The sequence below is a fragment of the Protopterus annectens genome, chromosome 11.part0, assembly GCF_019279795.1.
Source record: "Protopterus annectens isolate FY-2018-M chromosome 11.part0, PAN1.0, whole genome shotgun sequence".
Taxonomy (NCBI): Eukaryota; Metazoa; Chordata; order Ceratodontiformes; family Protopteridae; genus Protopterus; species Protopterus annectens.
The window spans coordinates 351,062,174-351,085,701 of record NC_056745.1 but is presented as its reverse complement, the minus strand read 5'-3'; the positions used below and the strand labels follow the sequence as shown (position 1 = coordinate 351,085,701).

The following is a 23,528-nucleotide window of genomic DNA, read 5'->3' as shown; positions in this document are numbered from 1 at the left end:
AGCTTTGTGGGACTAATCTAGTCAACAAAAAGTAAATAAAATGGAAGTTAGTTTTTAAACAATTGCACGTTGAACAACTTTTATGTTCAAAGTACTCTTTTATCATGCTTTAAAGGTATTCACATTACTTTAGGAAAGAGATGTAGACAATGATTATCTGTATATACAGTTGCTCACCATCACAAAGGTGAGTATTTTATCTGTGCACAGAATGTTTTTCACTCTCAGAACTAGTTTTGTGTTAAAGATGCTAAACTTTATTAATATCAGAAATGATTTTGTTTTTCTTTGTTAAATTGCCCGCACATAAATAAATATAATTTTAAGACAATATTTTTGTAATCGTGTTGCTTATGTGTTGAATAGAAGGTGTTTATAGCACATATGCACTTAGTTTAGTTTTTATGCATCTGCTTTTGAATACTGTAGGCACTTCTGCAGTAACCAATAGAACGCTGAGTGATGTTTTAAATTGCATATATTTAAATGCGTTCTAGAACCTGATGATGCTGGTACAATGCTATTTAAATAAGCAATAATTCTTGACAGGGTTAACTTTATAGGGAAAATAATAGATCATTCAGGGATAATGTGAGGCCTGATGCCACAAAGCGTCTCCCCAGTCCTTGAAAGGTCCTTTATTTCCCTGTAACTCTCACACTGTAGGAGGGAAATGGCAAAGCAGTATTTAGTACTTGTACAAGAGGTTTTACCGTGCATTTTTATTAACATTTTTAAGTTTTAGAGAAAAGGCAATCCATAGTAAGGAACTTATTAAATGGAAAATGTTTCTGTGTCTCAATAAATATAGATATGGGCCATATACGGCAGTTATTTGTACTTACTTTTGAATTTACTGGTGGAAAGTATACAGTATGAGAAGCTAAGATTTAGAATCTTCAGCAAACAACAGCAGATAAAAAGTCCACATTAATCCTTGGTTATACAGTTGGTATTAATACTCAAGAAACAGGGATGTGATAAACATAAATATAATTTAAAATAGTTTGACTAGCAATCACACCTGATCAGCAACATATGCAGAAATAATGGCTAAATGTTAACCTGTGCAAGTAGAAACAAGTCATGTATACTGCTTTTCTTACCATTATAAAAGCAGTAAAAAGGATGAGTATGCTTTACATAATTTTACATTATTACATTACAGTTGCAGTATAAGCTTCTTTTACATACATTTTTTTTTATTATTGCCCCCTGAGCACCACATCAGACCACCATCTCCCAGGCAGCCCCTGCAATATATACAAATTCCTTGTTCTGGTACCACCCCACAGGGGGTAGTCCTGGAGTGGGAGTTGAAGGTGATAGTAGGAGGTGGAGAAGAGCTCACCTGACTGCATCATCACATATGCTTCTCACATCTGGGATTTTTACAGTGGATCTTACCACCTCTACTGCGATCTGCTGATATCTCAGGGATTTGCTCTGGTGCTGCAGGGAGCCTTCTCCACCTAAGTGATGATGTAGCCCTATAGCTGCCTGCCTCCTACATGTACTCTGTGATTTAATGCATGACTCTGATATCATGTTCAGAAGTATCACGCATCAGCTGCATCTCCCCAGCATGCAAGTTTATGGCCCACCCTAGAGCAGAGATGAGTGGGCAAAGCATCATCATTTCTCTCCTCCCTTTTACTGCAGGCGGTCAAGACACTAATCAGCTTTAGGTCATCTGGATCATCAGCGCTTTGCCTGTCTAGGTCAGCAGAGCTGGGCCACTTTACGTCTTTATACATCATTCTTAAGGTACGAACCTTGGTTGAGACAAAATAATCTTCTCAATTTTCATGTGATTTGTAGTTAGCCTATACAGGAAAAAAATTGAGTTTGGCTAACATGATATTTTCTTCAGAAAAAAAAAATGAAATCTGAGATCTTCTTGGACTGAAGATATCAATACTGAGCTCATATAAAAAATACATTTTATTTAAAAAAAATAAAAAAACAGCTTGCATTTTAGTGGTCACAGAACAGCAAGTGCTACAGGCTGTAATACACCACTGATCACAGAAGTATAAAAATATTTTGGAAAGTTCCTTTTCTGAGAAAGAATCAACTACCAGAAGTATCTGAGATAGAAGAGATAACAAAGCCACCTATTGGGAGAAAAAAAAAGTTTCTCAAAAATAGCACTGATCAGCATAAAAGTAGTATGCATCCTAGTCATTTTACAAAAAAATATCATGCAGAATGAAACTACAAGGATTTTGAAAAGATGGACCCAAGGTGCAGTTATAGAGAAAGAGATCCAGAATCTGCAAAAGAATTTAAAAGCATGTGGCTACAGTGAAAAGGATACCTATGTTCCAATGGACAATATAAATAAAGAAATAAATCATGGAAAAACTACATTTGAAGCATGTAGGAAAAAAAAGGTAGTAGTGAACGGAAGGACAACAGATTAAGGGTGATGATGACCTACAGCACAGATAATGCGCAAATTCAAAAAGTAATACATCAATTTTGGCCCATCTTAACCCAAGACCCCAAATTAAAGGAGCTAGTAGGGGAGAATTCAAGTTTGGGGTATAAGAATAGGAAAAATATCAAAAGATTATCATGTACAAGAGATGGCTTTCCAAAACCTCAAATTTTGAGTCTCAAAGGGACATTTTGATGTGGAAACTGCTTAGCTTGTGAATACATTGATTGTAGTAATTTCTTTTTCCAACCGAATTCTGGAAGGGAATACACATTTAATTTGAAAGCTACATGTAGCACCCCAAATGTTGTGTATTTGGTGACCTGTACATCATGTCCGGCTTATTATGTCAGCAAAACAAATCAAGCCTTTAAAAACCGCATCCTGAGGTATTAGAGAGACATCCGTGGAAAGGACTTACATAATTCCCATGCTGCACATGTTAATACTTTCCCTACACATTCCTTTTCATTCAAAGCAATAGAATGGGTCTTTGTGGGAATGAAACAAGGAGATATTAATAATCAAACAGAAAAGAGAGAAATCAGATGGATAATTAACTTAAGAGCAGATCGATTTCCTGGTCTAAATGCGGTGATTCCATTTAGACACTAAGGCACTGTACGAGCACATCCACTCATGTATGAATCGTGCCATCCCAAATAGAACCAAGATGCTCTCATCCAAAAAAAAGGAAGCCAATTTGGTGGTCCCCTGCCATAAACAAACTTTACAACAAAAGGAAGAAACTGTTGCAGAAAAGAGGATAGTCCCAGGATGCAAAAAATTCCCTTACCAGGCTCAGTAAGAAACTGAGATCCCTCTTAAATCCTCCAAAGCTAGTTACGAAAATAAAATTGCCAAAGATTCCAAAGACAACCACAAGGCATTCTATAACTATGTCAAGAATCTAAATGGCAATGCTCAAATCTGCTCTGAGCTAAAACAGAATGGCATTAAATATACTGATCCCAAGGATATTGCCAATATCCTGGCAGATCGATTCAGTGCCAACTTCACCCCCCTCTCACCCCCTAAATGACCCATCTCAATATCAGAAGATTGCCAAATTCCGGTAATAAAGGCCACAAAGGTAAAAAAACGCACTCTCCAAAGCTAAGAATACAGCATCCATGGGACCAGATGACATCCCGGGCTGTGTACTACATGAACTACAATATGAACTGGCACCTCACCTAAGTGTCATGTTTAATCATAGCCTCACCTCAGGTTTTGTGCCCACTGAGTAGCGCAGAGCTACAGTTACCCCACTCCAAAAGGGGGGATCCACCTTGGATCCCGGAAACTACTGTCCCATCAGTCTGACAAGCATTATCTGCAAGGCCATGAAGCGTATTATCATGGAACTTATACACAAAGACATTGGCAACCTTCAGACACTGGACCCCACCCAGTTTGGGTTCGTGAAGGGCCGATCTTGTCTCCTGAACCTGATTGACTTCTTTGAATCAGTCTCCAGAGCCATGGGCAAGGGTAAGGTGGTCCACACAGCCTATCTAGACCCTGCCAAGGCCTTTGACACCATCCTCCACTCTGGAATCATAGATAAACTTACTAAGCTGGGCATTATTCCCTACGTCACCCAATGGGTTGCTAACTGGCTTACTGATAGAACCCACACTGTAAAAGTAGCCAACTCCAAATCCAGCTCCAGACAAGTGACAAGTGGAGTACCTCAGGGTTCAGTCCTGGGACCGCTCTTGTTTGGCATCTACTTCTCTGAAGTACAGGCCAACACTAAGGGACTCTGGCTAACAAAGTTCGTAGATGACTGCAAACTGGGAGTCATTACTGAATCCCCAAATGATGTGAATACTCTACAAAAGGGCCTTACAGAAACAGATGCTTGGTGCCAGAGCCATGGGCTCAAGATCAATGCCAAGAAATGTATAGTTATCCCCTTTGGGAAAAAACATGTATCCATAAATTACCATATAGGTGGCAGTACACTAAACACCGAAAGTGTGATAAGAGACTTAGGGACACAGGTACACCTTGCTTGCTGTAGCATAGACTAGATCCAGGCCTGCTGAATCTAGCTTTGTTTATATGCTTGTTGTTTGTTTGCTCGTTATTTCCCTGAAATGCTAATTCCACCGAATACGCAGCTTCTCAGCGCTTCTGTGGATCACTAGTGATATCTGCATTGCTTACTGTACTTATTTCCTTGTTTCACTTGAAAGAAAGTTACTGTTTGTCATTTTTGCATTTAAGTTACCTGTAACACATTGCACTTAAGTTACCTGGCACTTGCTCACTAAAGCAATTATATAAGTCAGCACTAAAAATTAAAAGCACTACACCCTCACTCCCCACTGGCCCTTGTTTTCAATTATTAAGGAATTCCCAATATTATTCTAGGATGTCCAAAGGTCAGTTGTCAATCTCCTCTCCGGTCCAGCTGGTGAATCTGGGAATCTTGAGGCAATGTTACAACTGCCTCATGTACACAGACAACCCTCTCCTCCTCCCAACAAATTCCAACACATGTGAGAGATGCAACCATACAGCCAAACTGGAGGCTAAGATCTCTCAACTCAGTACTGGCATAACCAGTCAGGAGGAGAAGGAAACCACACTCACTACAATTCCAGTCTCACATAGACCTACCATGACAGCAAACCAAACACATAATCACACAAAAACATACTTGGAGGCTCTAAATAAAGATCTGCCTAAGCAGCAGAGACCTCCAAAGCAGACACCCAAGCAACCGCTACCCCAAAACAAAACACGTGCAACACATATCTCACAAAGCCAGTGTGCCGAACAGTCACAGCCCTTAAGACTAAACAACACACCTGATACACTTGTAATAGGTGATTCTGTCGTCAGGCACGCTGACGTCCCGCTCACCAGGCTGAACAAGGAGAGGGTCATGGTGAGCAGCCTGTCGGGCGCTAGTATCCGCCACATAACACAAGCACTCAGGTCACTCCAAGGCAAGTACAAATATGACTCAGTCATTGTCCACGCTGGTGTGAATGACCTGAGACGTACCTCCATGGACTACATGAAAAGAGACATAAAGGAGCTCTCTGAGCATGTAGCCCAGGCCAGTATGACCCTGACCTTGAGTAGCATCTTACCCACACCAAGAATGATGCCACAATATGAAGACAAGATGATCAATTTCAACAATTGGCTTAAGTACTGGTGTCATTCAAAGGGGATGCAATGCCTGTCAGCTTGGGATGATATGCTCGACAAGCCACGATGCTTTGCTAGGGACGGCTTGCACCTGTCACCCCTGGGCTTTTGGATATTGGCAAAGGCTCTTGCTACCCCCATAGTGCCTTTTTTAGGCAAGGCTCAAAAGACAAACCCACCTCCATAGGTATCACAAGGGATAAGAAACTAAGAGCAATGCTACTCAACGCCAGAAGTCTAAACCTCAAGATGCACGCACTCAAAACTCTCCTTAGCATGGAGAACATCGATATCTGTGCAGTAACAGAAACCTGGTTCAGGGCTCCCGAGAGCACCCCAGCACTACCAGGTTATACCTCATAAAATGCTTTTCGGCCCCAAAACTTGGATCGAACCACAGAAGGAGGGGGCTTATCGATATTCATCAAAGATACCCACACCTCCAGGTTGGTGGCAAAGCACGAAGCATCAGAGACTATCCATGTGCAACTAACAGTGGGTAAAACTGCCTTCCAGTTTATAGCCTTGCTACAGACCACCCTCCCAAACCCAGGAGCCCCACTCGGCCTTCCTGAGAACACTGGAAAATATGAAGGTCTCTCCAAACACCATTATATTGGGCAACTTCAAATACCCAAACATAGACTGGGAGCATTACTCTAGCTCCAACACCCTAGCCCAAAGATTCCTAGAATTTATAAACTCAAATGCTATGGAACAACTTATTACCACTCCCACAAGAAGGGAAAACATACTGGACCTGATCATCACCAACATGGGGACTCTATGCTCCAGACCAGAAGTGTATCCCTCACTGGTAAGATGAGACCATAAACTAATCTCACTGGATATTCACATCCCGACCCCACCCCCCTGCCCAGAAAACCACAGTGAAAAACTTCTCTAAAGCAAATTTCACACTCCTCAAAACCAAGGTGGAATCCTTCAAAGCCCCCGGGCCTGTGGAAAATACGGCCCAGACCGCAGAATCCTTTATAAACGCATTCTATGAACACCTTCAGGAATGCATGGATCATGCGATCCCAAATAAAACCAAGACCCAATCCTCCAAAGGCAGATGTCCTGTCTGGTGGACCCCAGCCATAAACAAACTATACAATAGAAGGAGGAAGCTACTAAATGATAGATCAAAATCCCAAAAAGGGAACGCATCACTAATCAGTATTAGCAAAAAACTACGGGCACTCATAAAATTGTCTAAGGCCAGCTTCGAGAGAAAAATTGCACAGGACACTAAGGATAATCACAAGGCTTTCTTTAGTTATGTTAGGAACCTGAGTGGTAATTCCCAGATATGCTCAGAATTAGTCCAAAATGACAAAAAATACACTGAACCCACAGACATTGCCAACATCCTAGCTGACAGGTTCAGTGCAAACTCCCCCTCCACCAAAAGGGCAAATATCTATCCCAGCAGAGTGCTGCCCCTGACATATCAGATGCTCAGGTAAGAGCCGCCTCTCCAAAGCAAAAACACAGCATCAATGGGACCAGACGGTGTCCCAGGCTGCGCCTACATGAACTCCAAGAAGAGCTAAACCCAAACATAAAACTACTGTTCAATCTCAGCCTTACTACAGGATATGTGCCCAAAGAGTGGCGTACAGCAACAGTGGTCCCTCTCCATAAAGGTGGTGCCTCAATGGATCCTGGAAACTATCGCCCCATAAGCCTGACTAGCTTGGTCTGCAAAGCTATGGAAAGGATCATCATGGACCTCATAAATAAAGATATTGGGGACCTACAGACACTAGATCCTACCCAGTTCGGCTTTGTTAAGGGCAGATCCTGCCTCTTAAACCTGGTTGATTTCTTTGAAACAGTCACCAAGGCCATTGACGAGGGGAAGGTGGTCCACACAGCCTACCTGGACCTCGCAAAAGCCTTCGATACAATACCCCACTCGGGCATTATAGATAAGCTCACCAGCTTAAATATAAACCCCTATGTCACTAGATGGATTGCAAACTGGCTCAAGGACAGAACCCACATGGTTAGAATTGCTGGAGCCATGTCAGACTCAAAACCAGTTACAAGTGGTGTTCCACAAGGCTCAGTCCTGGGACCTCTCTTGTTCGGTATATATTTCTCGGAGGTACAGGCCAACACGGAAGGACTGTGGCTGATCAAGTTCGCAGATGACTGCAAACTGGGCACCATAATCGACTCTCCAGCCGACACAAGCATTCTCCAAAAGGGCCTCATAGAAACAGACAACTGGTGCCAGAGCCATGGCCTCAAGCTAAATGCCAAAAAGTGTATAGTCATCCCTTTGGCAAAAACAAAGTGCCCACAAATTACCACATAGGTGGTAATCCATTAAGTACAGAAGAAGTAATTAGGGACCTGGGGACCCAAGTTGATAGCAATCTCTCATTTGACAACCACGTGGCCAAAGTGGTTAGAAAAACATTTTATATAGCCCACCTAATCATGAAGGGATTCACATCTAGATCAGGGGAGGTCATCGTGCCTCTTTACTCATCCCTCATCAGGCCCATAATTGAGTACAATGCCCCTTTTGGGATTTACCTTACCAGACACCTGCAGCAACTGGAAAGACCCCAAAAGTACCTCACCAAGAGGATCAAAGGGCTCAAACAGATGCCATATGCTGCCCGGTTAAAGAAACTCCAGCTCTACTCAGTGGCAAACAGCCTGTTCAGAGGTGATCTGTGCCTGACATATAAAGTCATGTCCAACCCGGAATTAATGGACATGCTGCACCTCAGAAAATCCAAATCCCATCGAGCTACGCGCTCGAGAGTCTTGAACCTCAGCACTGAAATAAATAGGACATGCTGGAGGGACAGATTCATAACCCAGAGGCTCCCTTCACTCTGGAATAAAATCCCAGTCCAGGTTAGGCAGAGTCCCTCATTGACTCTATTCAAGAGGAATCTTGATGAGTGGATGGGAGATCGTAGGTTTACCCCGGGTATCACTTCTGTGTCACTTTTAGACTGAGGCACAGTATACTAACCTCGAAAAAGGGCATAGCAAAATAAATTTAAAATGGGTGGCGAAAGCCAAACACATTCTGGCTAGGCTTATAAATGCCCTAGGGCAGATAGCCTAGTATGAACCTATGAACCTATGAACCTATGAACAGGTGGACAGTGGTCTCACCTTCGATAACCACATCGCCATAACAGTCATGAAATCCTTCTATGTGGCACACCTCATCACTAAGGGCTTTTCATCCAGAAAAAATGAGATCATTGTCCCACTGTACTCATCCCTCATTAGACCCATTATAGAATACAATGGCCCATTTGGTATGTACTTCTCAAGACATCTGCAACAACTGGAAAGGCCACAGAAATACCTCACTAAAAGAATCACAGGCCTAAAGCAGATGACCTACGCTGATTGCCTTAAAAATCTCCAGCTATACTCTGTCCCATATCGTCTACTCAGAGGCGATCTCTGCTTAACATACAAGGCCATGTCAAACCCTGAGCTGTTGGACATGCTACACTTGAAGAAATCTCAATCCCTCAGAGCCACATGCTCCAGGGATCTAAACCTTGTCATCACAATAAATAACACATGCTGGAGGGATAGGTTCCAGACCCAGAGAGTCCCCAGACTCTGGAATAGATTGCCCATACATGTCAAGCAGAGTGCTTCTTTGGCCCTCTTCAAAAGGAACCTTGATGATTGGATGGGGAAAAAGGAAATTCACCCCGGGAATCACGTCAGTCGTCCTGCTAGACAGGGGTCCAGTGAAGTCAATAGTGTGGGAAGAAATAGCCAGGGATTTGTTATGGCTAGGCTTATATAGGCCCTAGGGCTGATAGCCTAGTACCAACCTATGAACGCATGAACCTATGCTGAAAGCTAGAAGACCAACTATTGGCTGAAAAAAAGGAGTGTCTATTTTAGACAATTGTGATTGGATGAGAGAAAATCTTCCCGTTTTCTCTAAAGCTGAAAGCTAGTAAAACGACTATTGGCTGTTAAGAAGGTGTGTCTACTTTAAACACTTGTGATTGGTCCATTTTTAAGGAGGAGAAAAGACATCTTTAAACTTTGAGTATTAAAAGACATTCTCAGTCCCAATTTATCAGCGATCTGATGAAGATTTATTAAAAGCACTTATCGTTTGTGGAATTCAAGGGACTTTACATCTTTTTAGCAGTGTTTTAATATTTTGATTAAAATATAATTTTTTCAAGTTTTCGAGTGCTACAGTCATGGAGGTGTAGCTTGTTTATCGTTTTACTTTGTGGTTTTTACTGGCTAACCCTAGGCAGTAGGACATATTCTTCTTGTTCTGTGTTACAAGATGGGTGGCCAATTGGCTCACTGACAGAACCCACACAGTGAAAGTAGCCGACTCCAAATCCAACTTCAGACCAGTGAGAAGTGGAGTACCACAGGACTCAATCATGCGTCCTCTCCTGTTTGACATCTACTTCTCAGAAATCCAGGCTAATACAGCAGGTCTTTGGCTAATGCAGTTCGCAGACAACTGCAAACTAGGTGCCATAATAGAATAACCTAATGATGTGGACATTCTACAAAGGGGCCTCACTAAGACTGATGCTTAGTGTCAAAGTCATGGCCTCAAGTTCAATGCCAAGAAGTGCATTTTCATCCCCATTGGGAAAAACACTGTACCCATGAGCTACCACATAGGCAGTAGCCTACTAAACACTGAAAGTGTGATAAGAGACCTTACGAAACAGGTGGACAGTAGTTTCTCCTTTGATAATCAGATCGCCACAGTAGTCAGGAAATCCTTCTTTGTGGCACACTTCATGACAAAGGGGTTCCCCTCCAGAAAAAAAGAGGTCATTATTCCTCTCTACTCATCCATCATCAGACCCATTATAGAGTACAACACCCCATTTGGCATGTACCTCACAAGACATCTACAACAACTAAAAAGGCCACAAAAATACCTCACTAAGAGGATTACTGGCTTCAAACAGATGCCATAAGCAGACCGTCTCAAAAAACTCCAGCTATACTCCATCGCCTATTGCCTTCTCAATGGCGACCTGTGCCTAACATACAAAGCCATGTCAAACCCAGATCTTTTGGACATGCTACACTTAAAAGAAACCCCAATCCCTCCAAGCCACATGCTTCAGGAACTTAAACCTTGCCACACCAATAAACAGAACATGCTGGAGGGATAGATTCCTGTCCCAGAGATTTCCCATGCTCTGGAACAGACTAATCATTCATGTCAAGCAAAGCTCCTCATTAGCCCTCTTTAAGAAAAATCTCAACAATTGCATGGGAAATAGGAAATTCACCCCAGGGATCACTTCTGTGGCTCTGCTAGACAGGGGCACAGGAAAATAACTTTCTTGGGTGATGAAAGCCAGGGAACCTTTTTGGCTAGGCTTATATAGGCCCAAGGGCCAATAGCCTAGTACCTAGCTATGAACCTATGAACCTATGAACCTCTACTGATGTGCATTGTCCCAACTATCTGTTCCTCAATACTAGTGCCGATTTTTTATTTCATTTGCTTTCCATACTCTGAATGTCATCACCAATGTACAGAGTGATATTCTTACTGACATGTTTTGGATATACTGATATCTTTGTAGCTTAACCTTGTATGGTAGCAAATTTATGTAGCATCTGTGCTGCAGCAGCACTCTTGTATGGGTGTCATGACAACAACCTAATCTACTTTGTGAGTATGTGTATGTGTGCCTGTGTATGCAACCGTGTGTGTGTCTGCATTTGAGCACATGTGCATGCATGTGTGTGCACGTGTGTGTGTGTGTGTGTGTGTGTGTGTGTGTGTGTGTGTGTGTGTGTGTGTGTGTGTGTGTGTGTGTGTGTGCATGAGCACACGTGTGTGTTTGTTTTATCTGCTTGCCTTTTTCTTTATATATTTTAAGTTAGTAGAATGTACATAAGGGCTTGTTTTCAGCTACAGCCTTGTTACATTATCAAATCAAACTTTAAAATAAATGCAAAGAAAAAGATGAAGGTCTAATTCATTAACACCTACACTAAATGTACACTAAGTGTCCACTGTTCCGACTGAATTCACAACACAAGTATATTTATCACCATCTTCCTCCTAATTTTAGTTTTCCCACTGATTTTCTTGCAACCTTAAATATCAAGTGGGATTCATAAAGATTTACACAATGTGCAGATTACATCTGTATTTAGTCTAATCTTTCTGAGTGACTGGACAGCACGAAAAATGTGGTAGGGATGTCCTTCAATACAGATGGTGTTTACTTAGTGTACACTTAGTGTAGGCATTCATGAATCTGACCCATGCATTATTTTAATGGTATCAAACTTTACAACATAAAAGAAGGCAATACAATGAAAAATTTATAGCTCAGTTGTTGATGTCTTTCGGCTTTTCCCGGTTAGGGGTTGCCACAGTGGAACTCTGATCCGCTAATGATTGGAAGTAGATTTTTACGAACACCGAGGTGCCAGCTCGACGTTCAACCTTCAACGAAGGCACGCCCATTTACGCATGTCTTTCGAGCGCCCACCCAACTGTGGGGAGGACATGTAGACTCCACACAGAAGGCACTCCCTGCACTCCAGCCGAGAATCGAACGGGAGAACCTCTTGCTGTGAGGCAACAATGCTACCGCTGCACCACTGCGGCATTCTTGATAAACTATATTTTCATTGCTCTGGTTTGGCATGCAGTACAGCTGCCTCTGAATTACTGTACCACTGTCATTTATGTTCTGCTATGTTTCTGCAAATTTACTGAGCACTATCTATTTTCTTGGTGCCTAATATCGCATTGCTTCTGCAGTAATATGACACAGTTCTTTGGATCAGGTATTATCCTTGTCCCAGCATTTCACAGTACACTGAACTTCAGTAATGCCATATCTTTGAATTTAATCCAAAGTCCCACCTTGCTATATGAATTTATATGGTTCATTCATTTATTTTTCGCTTAGAACCTTATATAACTCCTATGTATGTTTTAATAGTTGTACTTTTTTTTTGGGTGGTATCAGAAAAGCAACAGTTTATGTCTACTGTACTTAATTGTCTGACAGTGTCTACATAAGCATACCTCCTTTTTATTTAATTAAGAGCAAGTTTGAATTGAAAAGAAGCCTATGTTATATATTTTAAGTCTGTCAGCTTTAAGAAAATACAATTAAAACACACGACACCCTAATTTGGTATGATTTACTTACTTAATATCTGATTATTGTGAAGATGAAGGTGTTCCAGGTTTAGGTGGATCTGTGGAACCTCAGTGAAATGGTTGTGAGACAGCTGCAGGTCAAGAATTGATGAAATGTTAAATATATTTTGAGGCACACCTTTGTCAGAGAGCTTGTTGCCATTAAGTCTGATGAAAGATATTCTGGGTACTGAGTGGAAATAGTCTTCTGGGATTGCATCAATGGAATTATTGTCCAAAAACAGTTGTACAGTGTTTGTTGGAAGGCCAGGTGGCATCTTTTTCAAAGTATTTATGGCCATGTTGAGCTGCAGAAGATTCTTCAACCCCTTTAATGTGTTAGCAGAAATTGAATTATCATCCAATTTGTTGTTGTGGAGGTCAAGTAAAGTGAGATTCTCTAACGTATCAAAGATTCCTTCTGGTATCTTGGAAATCTTGTTCTTAGCCAAACGCAATTGCTCCAAACTTTCAGGAAGTGGCCCAGGCACTTCTTCAAGTTGATTTTCTTCCATGTACAAATAAAGTAGATGCTTCAAGTTTTTAAATATATTCTTTCCAATCCCTTTATTTGTGATTTTATTTCTGCTTAGGTTAATCCATTTCAGTTCACTGGCTTCAGAAAATGCCTTTTCAGAAACTGTCTCGATTTGATTATTATTGATGTAAAGATACCTGATTCTTGAAGGTATTAACGGAATTTCATCTAAATTTTTGTTATCACAGTATAAGGCAGTTGGGAAGCTAGGAGGACAGAAACACTCTTTAGGACAGTCAAAAGTGGGTGGAGATCCTGTGAAGTCTGATAATCCATATGGTACTTGCTGTGTATCACCACACCAAACAGATGCAGTGAGGCATAAGAAGGTACATCCGAGGAGGAGGACCATGTTTGTATTCTGTAAAAACAACATGGAAAATATTAAATTGATTCAACAAGGCATGGTTCTCTATGAAAGCAGATAGGAAAAAAATCTCCCTAGAACTACAAATTTTGGACAATAATTGTAACATATTTCTTTAACTAAACAGTTATCTTCCTGACAATACTTGTGTAAAACATTTATTCTATGCACTAATTAACTCTAAATGTATATCTTAACAATGTGACATTTACTGCATTTTCCCATTCCTACTTCTATACCTGATCGTTTTCATTTTTAACTGTTCTCTCATGACTTTACATTCCACGCATACTCCATGATACATTTGGGCCAGTTCTGGATGCTAATAAAAGCTAAAAAAGCACTGTCAATGCCAGGAACTGCTTTATAGAAACTTTTATTCCAGAAACAATTGGTACAGATTGAGCGCTTTCATCCCCTCCTGGGGATTTCATCAGAATCTGCCATATTACATTTTAATCCCCTTTAAATACCCTACCCATTTCTGATGTCATTCTTTAATTGATAAAACAATTAACATTTTAAAAGGATAGCTTTCATATAAAAATCTTACACATACTAACCAATACATTTTCCTACTATTATATGTCTAAAATGTAATTCAAAATGTTCATAAAAACACATAAAATGAACTATTTGTAATCCAATAAAATATTTAAAACAACATAAAGTGGCTTTTTACAGGCTTTAATTATACTGTTCTGCCTTTTTGTTCAGCACTGGCTTAATGGATATAATTTCATTCAACCCTGGGGGTATATTGGCTTGTAACCTAATTTGCAATTTAGTCTCCCTTTCTTCAGCATAATTTTTATAATTCCTCCCCTTGGGTTTCTTAAAACTTTCTCCAGAATGCAGAACTTAAATTCCTTACAATTACCTGACAATTGAATGTGCCTAAAGAGGGCATTATTAATATTCTGTGTCTGAATTTGATAACTATGTTCATACATCCTGTCCCTGAGTCTCCTTTCAGTTTTCCCTACATAAAACCCTGGACAGGATGTACACATAGCTAAACATATAATGCCCTTTGTTTGGCAATTTCATTTTACTGGTCTAATAACTGTCTGTAAATCATTCCCTAATGTAATGCACTTATCTTGGCAAACAAACATGCATTGAGAGCATGTCCCACATCTATTAGTCCCTGTTCTATCATGAATTTTCATATTTTCATTCTCAAAATTCCTTTTTAAATTCCATCCTACCTTATATACAAAATTAGGGGTCTCTCCCCCTATATCCCATAACTTAGGGTTATTTTCTGGATGCTACCATTCATTGTGTGGACATCTAATTCTTTCAAAGTTGTGGCATTTATTGTTATGTTTTAGAACACTGAAGCTGCTGGCTGACATTCCATGGTGTTGGGCTGGCACGTTACAAGTCCTTATCCTTACAAGTGGCAGTTGATTCTCCCTAATGTGATTAGAATGGCATTCAGTGGGGTAGCTACATGCCTGGCATGTTTCAGCAACTAGTATATTTGCTCACATGCTGGACCACCCAATGTCTTTAATCTAGCGCTTTACCTGCCGAACGACAGGATTCAAGCATATACTGACATGCCATCTTCATGAGACAAGAGAACAGACCCGGCTCTTCCATCTTGTGTGCTACAGCTAAACCTACCAGGAGTTTGAAATTTGGGCTTTTTCTCAGATTTGGATTATCACTGCCTTAAAAAAGAACCTTTGTCTTTATGCCTTTAAACAAGCTGTTTCACAATTAGCTTAACATTAAAATACCTTGGAAAGGGTGATAAATATAAATGATAAAACAGATGATGATTGTGCTTCAGTTGTTGTTGTTGTGTCTTTTGGCTTTTCCCGGTTAGGGGTCGCCACAGCGGAACTCCGGTCCACTAATGATTGGCAGTAGATTTTTACGTGCCGAGTTGCCGGCTCTGACACACAACCTTCAACGAAGGTAAGCCCATTCACGCATGTCTCCACACAGAAGAAGCATTAGTTGAAAATCGAACAAGACAACATCTTACTGTGAGGTGACAACGTTACCGCAGCACCACCATTGAGTAATGCTTTATAAAACATGAAAACCACAGTCAGCAGAATAAGTGCTTCATCATTTCTAATAAATATCATAATATTAAACACAGGCCAAGTGTGTATAACAGTTAGGGCAAAGGATTAAGCACACCAGTTGTTAGCAAGCTGCTTTCTGTAGTCTGGGGTTTGTTACCCCAAGCCTACTTTTGCCTCATGTATGACTTTGAGCAAGTCACATAACCAGAAAGTACCCATGTCACCCCTAAAAAGGACACGTGTGGCCAGTTACTCATCTAGATGAAAGCAACAAGTGTGCTTTACTTTGTCTAGACTGGTAGTGAATACAATAAACTTATTTGGTCTAGATGAAAAATTTGCTATAAATGAAAAATTAACAGTTATCAAAGGAAGCTATACTCCTTAGTCTTGCAAAAGTGTTTGACTTCATTCTGTACTTTCCTGTACTCAAGACACTTGGAGACTTAAATATTAACATTTGTTATTGATTTAATTGTCTTAGCTAGGGTTGGACAATGGTTGCTATGAATCATATATAGTTTTAGCCCAGGACCATAAAAAAATACTATTAGAAGATATAATGTTAAAATATAAAGTTCAAGAAGAGTAAATAAAAATGTAGTACATATATAATGCATTTCCTACGGGTGCTCTGGTTTCCTCCTACATTCCTAAGACATGCTGCAGGTGGATTTGATACTCTAAACTGGCCCTAGGTGTGTGTTTGTGCATTTGTGTACCTTCTGAGGAAGGCTGAGCACAGGGCTGGCAACTCAATACCATAAAACTCTACTGTGGACCATGATCTTCTGTGGCGATCCCTAATGAGAACAGCTGAAAGGAGAAGAAGAAGTACATATATAATGCAAAAGTCATTAGAGGAATAAATTCAACATATACCATGAAACAAGAAAAAAATGCAGATTGTAGTACATTTTAGCAATATTTAGATGATGAGTGATTGTAGGGTTAGTTACCTTTTCCTGGTATCTGTTGTATCGGTCTTTTCCCATGATCATCTTGAAACACAAGTAGAGATTTTAAGTCTTTAGTGAAACATCCCTTCTATTTAGTGGTATGAAGTTATGAAAATATTTTTTTTGTTTTCTATTAAATCACTGAGGATTGCAGTCAAACAGGAACACCTTATATCAGAGTTTCATACTTCTTATGTTTCAGAAAATTAACGTTTTCTATTAACTTTTTAAGTAAATTAGATAAATATTTAAAATAGCGCCTTATTCTGGACATTTGCCCCCATCCATATTATTTTTGGCTTTATTCCTGAAGTTTCAGCAAAGAATTTGAGAGCTATATTCAGTATGGTTGATAGTGAAAGATTAGTCACACACACACACACACACATATATATATATATATATATATATATATATATATATATATATATATATATGCATATAGGTCCACTTCTTAATTTCGAAATCTCAAAATCTCAAACATCAGAAACCCGATGTCCGGATGTTCAAAATTTTGAAATCTCAAAGTTTAACAACTGATCACCCAGCAGTGTGGAATGGTAACTTTATCAGTCTCTTCAATGTAGTGCAATCTCAGAGTTGGTATATTTACGTGAAGAAATATCGCTACTGATCCCAAAGTATCCTGCCAGCAAAAATTCGAACCAAACGTTAAAGTAATGAGACTGTAGGATACACCACAAGAACTTCAGCTACAAACATATCACGAAAACTCCAGTTGTAGAACAAACATTACTTTTATTCCAATAACAAACACAAAAGTAATAAAAGAGATGAGCGCTTTCGCGTGCACTATGCACGCTTCATCAGATCTATCTAAACCATTTTGGATATGCTCTTTAAATAGTGTAAAACAACTCATCAAGTACATTAATTATATCAATTAGTAATTATCCAGTTAACCAAATTTAAAGTGCCCTGGTGCTTTAAAATCTAGATCCTATGTTATAAAAACATTTTCATTATCAAACATTCAGCGCAATCATCAATTGTTTTAGATATTTAAAAGTTTTTGTTCTACAACCGGAGTTTTCGTGATATGTTCGTAGCTGATGTTCTTGTGGTGTATCCTACAGTCTCATTACTTTAACAGTTGGTATATTTAAGTAGCAGGGGGTGCGGCGGGCGCAGCCCCCGACTTGGGGGGTGCAATATGATGTCTAACTTTTTTGTTTTAGTTTTGTCTTTTTTTGCAGTTCGAGATTTCAAAATCTCGAACATTTGAACGTTGGGATTCTGATGTTCGAGATCTTGACTTTTCAAAATTACATAGTGGACCAATATATATATATATATATATATATATATATATATATATGTATATATATATATATATATATATATATATATATATATATATATATATATATATGTAAATATATATATATATATATATATATATGTGTGTAGAGAGATAGATGTGTTCTTACAACACTAAAACAAGGTTAATTGCTGGATTTTGCATTTGGCCTGGTGGGATTTGTGACTGTTTGTATAAAGCATAGGTCAGAGAGACATTAGTTTAGGTTGTCACTGTTTTGTAGGTATAGGTTGACGTGACCCCAAATAATTAAAATAAATGATTGTTTGGCTGGAGAGAAGGAGTTTATTATTGTATTAAGTAAACATTTAAATTTTGTTTTGGGAATGGGGTGTAGGAGTTTGAGATAATGTATAGATCACAATCATACTGCAGTGAAGGTGGAGCTACTAGTCAGTCTGTGTCATAATCTAATGTACAGGAGGCTTGAGAGATACTATTCAGTTGGATGTTAAATGTGCAGATTATCATGCATCCTCCACAACTGATACTTATCTTGGCCTGTTGTTCAGGGAATATTTGCAGCCTGGTATGTGATATGACATGGAGTATCAGTTTTGATTCACAAGTCCGTGACTGCCATACTACCAAGGGACTAAACTAGTAGGAAAGAGTAAATTTGCTCTAACATATTTTTAAGACTGCCACTACTGAGTAAGCAGCTTCTAAGGCTAGTAATGTTAGGGATTGCTTGTATGTTTTGCCCTGTTATAAGAGATTGTCTGTAAATTTTTTTTGCTGGGTATGTTGAGCGAGTGACTTGGGTTTCCTTTGAGGAAGGGGAGGATTATTTGCAATTCATGGGGGGTTAATTTTGAGAGAACCTAAGGAATGAATTGTAGAATTGTGGATTATGTGCAGCCTTGAGAGAAGAAGCTGTCTGAGGGGTAACGGATTGTTTTGTGCATTGAATATGGTCATCTATCATGCTGATTCATAGGTTCGTATGTGTGTACTAGACTAATGGCCCTGGAGCCTTTACAGGCCTAAGTCCATAGAAGTGCCCTGGCATCGTGCAGCCCATTGTTAGTTCCCAGTGCCTCTATCAAGTAGATCCACTGGAGTGATCCCTGGGGTGAACATTCTATTACCCATTCACTCATCAAGATATCGTTTGAAGAGGGCTAGCGAGGTGCTCTGCTTGACATGTATGGGAAATCTATTCCAGAGCATGCGTAGTCTCTGGGTTATGAACCTGTCCCTCCAGCATGTTCTGTTGATTGTGGTAATGAGGTTGAGGTCTCTGGAGAATGTGGTATGGAGGGATTGGGATTTCTTTAGATGTAGCATATCTAACAGAGCTGGGTCAGACATGGCTTTGTAAGCCAAGCAGAAATCACCCCTTAGTAGATGATATGAGGCAGAGAATATCTGGAGTTTTTTGAGTCTGTCCATGTAGGACATGTGTTTAAGGCCAAGGATCCTCTTTGTGAGGTACTTTTGTGGTCTCTCCAACTGTTGCAGGTGTCTAGTGAGGTACATGCCAACTGAGGCATTATACTCTATGATTGGTCTAATGAGGGAATAGTAGAGAGAAATGATGACATCTTTCTTCCTGGATGCAAAACCCTTGGTAATGAGATGGCCACATAGAAGGACTTTCTGAACACAGTGGCAATGTGGTGGTTGAAGGAGAGGTTGCTGTCAACCTGTGTCCCAGATCTCTTATCACACCTTCAGTGTTCAGTGGGCTACCATCAATGTGGTAATTATTGCATACTGAGTTTTTCCCAAAGGGAATAACTACACATTTTTTGGCATTAAGCTTAAGGCCATGGTTTCAACACCAGTCGTTGGTCTCAGGGAGACCTTTCTGTAGGATGTATGCATCACCTGGGGAACTAATAATGGCTGCTACCTTGCAGTCATCTGTGAATTTGGTCAGCCAGAGTCCCTCAGTGTTGGTCTGGACGTCCAAGAAGTAGATGCCAAACAGGAGAGGACCCAGGACCAATCCCTGTGGGACTCCACTCATGACTGATTGGCAGTCTGACTTGGAGTCTGCTACTTTCACACTGTGGGTTCTATCTGTGAGCCAATTTACAACCCACCTAATGCTATATGGGTTGATGCCTAGTTTTTCTGAGTTTATCAATAATTCTTGAGTGAGGAATGGTATCAAAAGCCTTGGCCAGATCTAGATAGGCTGCATGAACTGCCTTATCTTCATCTACTGCTCTGGTGACTGACTCAAAGAAGTCAACCAGGTTGAGCAGGCATGATCTACCTTTCACAAAACCAAATTGTGTGAGATCTAAAGTTTGGAGATTCCCGATATCCTTGTTAATTAGGTCCATGATGATGCGCTCCATAGCCTTGCATATCAGACTCATCAGGCTGATGGGGTGATAATTTTCAGGGTCTGTAGTTGCTCCTCCTTTATGGAGAGGGATGACTGTAGCAGTGCACCATTCAGTAGGGACAAAGCCTCAGGTGAGGCTGTGAGTGAACAGAGTACATGGATATGGTGCCAGTTCACATTGTAGTTCATGTAGAACAAAGCCAGGGATATTGTCAGGTCCCATGGAAGCTGTATTCTTGGCCTTAGACAATTCAGCTTTAACCTGTGCTGCAGTAATGTGGGGTGCCTGGCATTCTTCCGGTATTGAGGTCCGTTGGTGGTGGTGGTGGGGGGGTAAAGTTGACACTGAATCTGTCGGACAATATGTTGGCAATATCTGTTGGCTCAGTATAGGAGGTACCATTGTGCAGTAACTTATAGCAAATCTGGGTATTGCCATGGAGATCCTTGATATAACTATAGAAGCCTTTGTGGTTGTTTTTAGTGTCTGCTGCAATTCTGCCTTCATAGCTAGCTTTGGAGGTTTTGATGAGGGATTTCAATTTTTTGTTGAGGCTAACAAGGGAATTTTTCCAGTCTTGGGACTTCACCTTTTTCTGCAAGTTTCTTCCTTCTGTTGTAGAGTTTATTAATGACAGGTGACCACCAGACTGGTATCTATTTTTTTGGAGGAGAGCATCTTGGTTCTTTTGGGTATGGCTAGTTCCATGCATTTATGTACATGTTTGTACAGAGCATTGGTGTATGATTCATCAGTCATGCATCTATTTTCTATTGGCATGGGTGCTGTGAAGTTAGCCACCTCTATTTTTAGGAGTCCAAAGTCAGCTTTGGAGAAGTTTTTCATGGTGGATACCTTAGCGAGGGGTGTGGGTGAGATGTGGATTTCCATGGTGATTAGTTTGTGGTTGGATCTAACCGGGGAGGAACTGACTACTAGTGTAGAGCAATGATTGCCCATGTTAGTAATAACCAGGTCAAGAATGTTGTTTCCTCTAGAGGGGGAAAGAATGAGGTGGTCCAGGGCATTGGAACTGATGAATTCCAGGAAGTGCAGGGCCAGTGCATTGGTGCATGAGTAGTTTTCCCAGCTGATGGAGGGGTAGTTGAAGTCGCCTAGTATGAGAGTGTTGGGTTGGATCTTAATAGTTTCCCAGGTGCTTAGGAATGTGGAGTGAGAGTCTTGGAACATGGTTGTGGACGTATAGCAGGCTATGACCTGAATCACCATCTTACCCAAAGTTGGTTGTACCTGGAGTATCTCAGATGCGTTATGCTGGGCTACTAGCCTGGAGGTGTGCATATACTTTATGAATATAGAGACACCACCATCTTTGGAGCTTCAGTCCATGTTCTGGGGCAGAGAGGTGTGGAATTAGTTATAGTCTGGTAGCGCAGGGGTGCTTTCTGCTGCCTTAAACCAGGTCTCCATTACAGCACAAATGTTGACGTTCTCCATTTTGAGGAGTGCTTTGAGTGAGTGCCTCTTGAGATTTAGACTTCTATCATTGAGCAGCATGACCCTCAGATTAGTTCATAGGTTCATAGGTAGGTACTAGGCTATCATCCCAAGGGCCTACATAAGCCTAGCCAACAAGGTTCCCTGTCTTACACCAACCAAGAAAGTTATTTTCCTGTTCCACTGTCAAGCAGAGACACAGAAGTGATCCCCGGGGTGTATTTCCTATTTCCCATCCACTATTCTAGATTTTTCTTGAAGAGTGCTAATGAAGAACTTTGCTTGACATAGATGGGTAGCCTGTTCCAGAGTATGGGAGGTTTCTGGGACAGGAATCTATCCCTCCAGCATGTCCTGTTTATTGTGGTGACAAGATTTAGGTCCCTAGAGCATGTAGCTTGGAGGGATTGGGATTTCTTTAGGTGTAGCATATCCAACAACTCTGGGTTTGACATAGCTCTATATGTTAGGCAGAGATCTCCTCGGAGTAGGCAATATGCTATGGAGTAAAGCTGGAGCTTTTCAAGACGGTCAGTGAAGGGCATTTGTTTGAGGCCAGTAATCCTCTTTGTGAAGTACTTCTGTGGCCTTTCCAGCTGCTACAGATGTCTTGTGAGGTACATTCCAAAAGGGGAGTTGTACTCTATAATGGGTCTAATGAGTGTCGAGTAGAGGGGAACAATGACCTCTTTTTTCCTGGATGAGAACCCTTTTATGAAGAGGTGTGCCACATAGAAGGACTTCCTGACTACAGTGGCGATGTGACTATCAAAGGAGACACTACTGTCCACCTGGGTCTCAAGGTCTCTTATCACACATTCGGTGTTAAGTAGATTGCTGCCTATGTGGTAGTTCATGGGTATAGAGTTTTACCAAAGAGGATGACACTGCACATTTTGGCATTGAGCTTGAGGCCATGGCTCTGACACCAGGCATGTGTCCTAGTGTGGCCCTTCTGTAGGATGTCCACATCATTTGGGGTCTTGACTATGGCTCCTATTTTGCAGTCATCTGTGAACTTCATTAGCCAGAGTCCTTCTGTGTTAGCCTGTACTTCAGGGAAGTAGATACCAAACAGGAGAGGTCCCAGGACGGAACCCTGTGGTACTCCACTTGTCACTGATTTGAGGTCAGATTTGGAGTGTGCAACTTTTACAGTGTGGGTTCTATCAGTCAGCCAGTTGTCAACCCATCTTGTGATGTAGGGATTTATACTTAGTTTAGTGAGTTTAGCAATAATTCCAGAATGGGAGATGGTGTCGAAAGCCTTGGCGAGGTCAAGATAGGCTGTGTGAACCACCTTACCCTCATCTACGGCTTTAGTGACTGCCTCAAAGAAGTTGATCAGGTTCAGGAGGCATGATCTGCCTTTCACAAACCTGAACTGTGTGGAATCCAGAGTTTGGAGGTTACCAATGTCTTTGTTTATGAGTTCTATGATGATACGTTCCATGGCCTTGAAGATCAGGCTCATCAGGCTAATAAGTCAATAGTTCCCGGTATCAGTGGTGGCTCCCCTTTTGTGGAGTGGGATAACTGTTGCTGTGCACCATTCAATGGGCACAAAGCCTGATGCGAGGCTATTATTGAACATGGTGCCTAAGTGGGGAGCCAGTTTGTTCTGAAGTTCGTGTAAACAGCCTGGGATGTTGTCCGGTCCCATGGATACTGTGTTTTTGGCTTTAGAGAGTGCAGCTTTTACCTGCATAGTTGTGATCACAGGGA

General features: G+C 40.8%; 1 protein-coding gene across 1 annotated transcript in view; it reads right to left on the bottom strand.

The window, feature by feature from the left end:
• KERA (keratocan) overlaps positions 1-23,528 on the bottom strand; it is a 156,228-nt gene that overhangs the window by 120,070 nt on the left and 12,630 nt on the right. The window contains exon 2 of the mRNA XM_044087119.1: positions 12,799-13,687. Coding sequence (XP_043943054.1) covers positions 12,799-13,678 — 880 coding nt within the window. The 5' untranslated portion in view covers positions 13,679-13,687. The remainder of the gene's footprint in view (positions 1-12,798; positions 13,688-23,528) is intronic.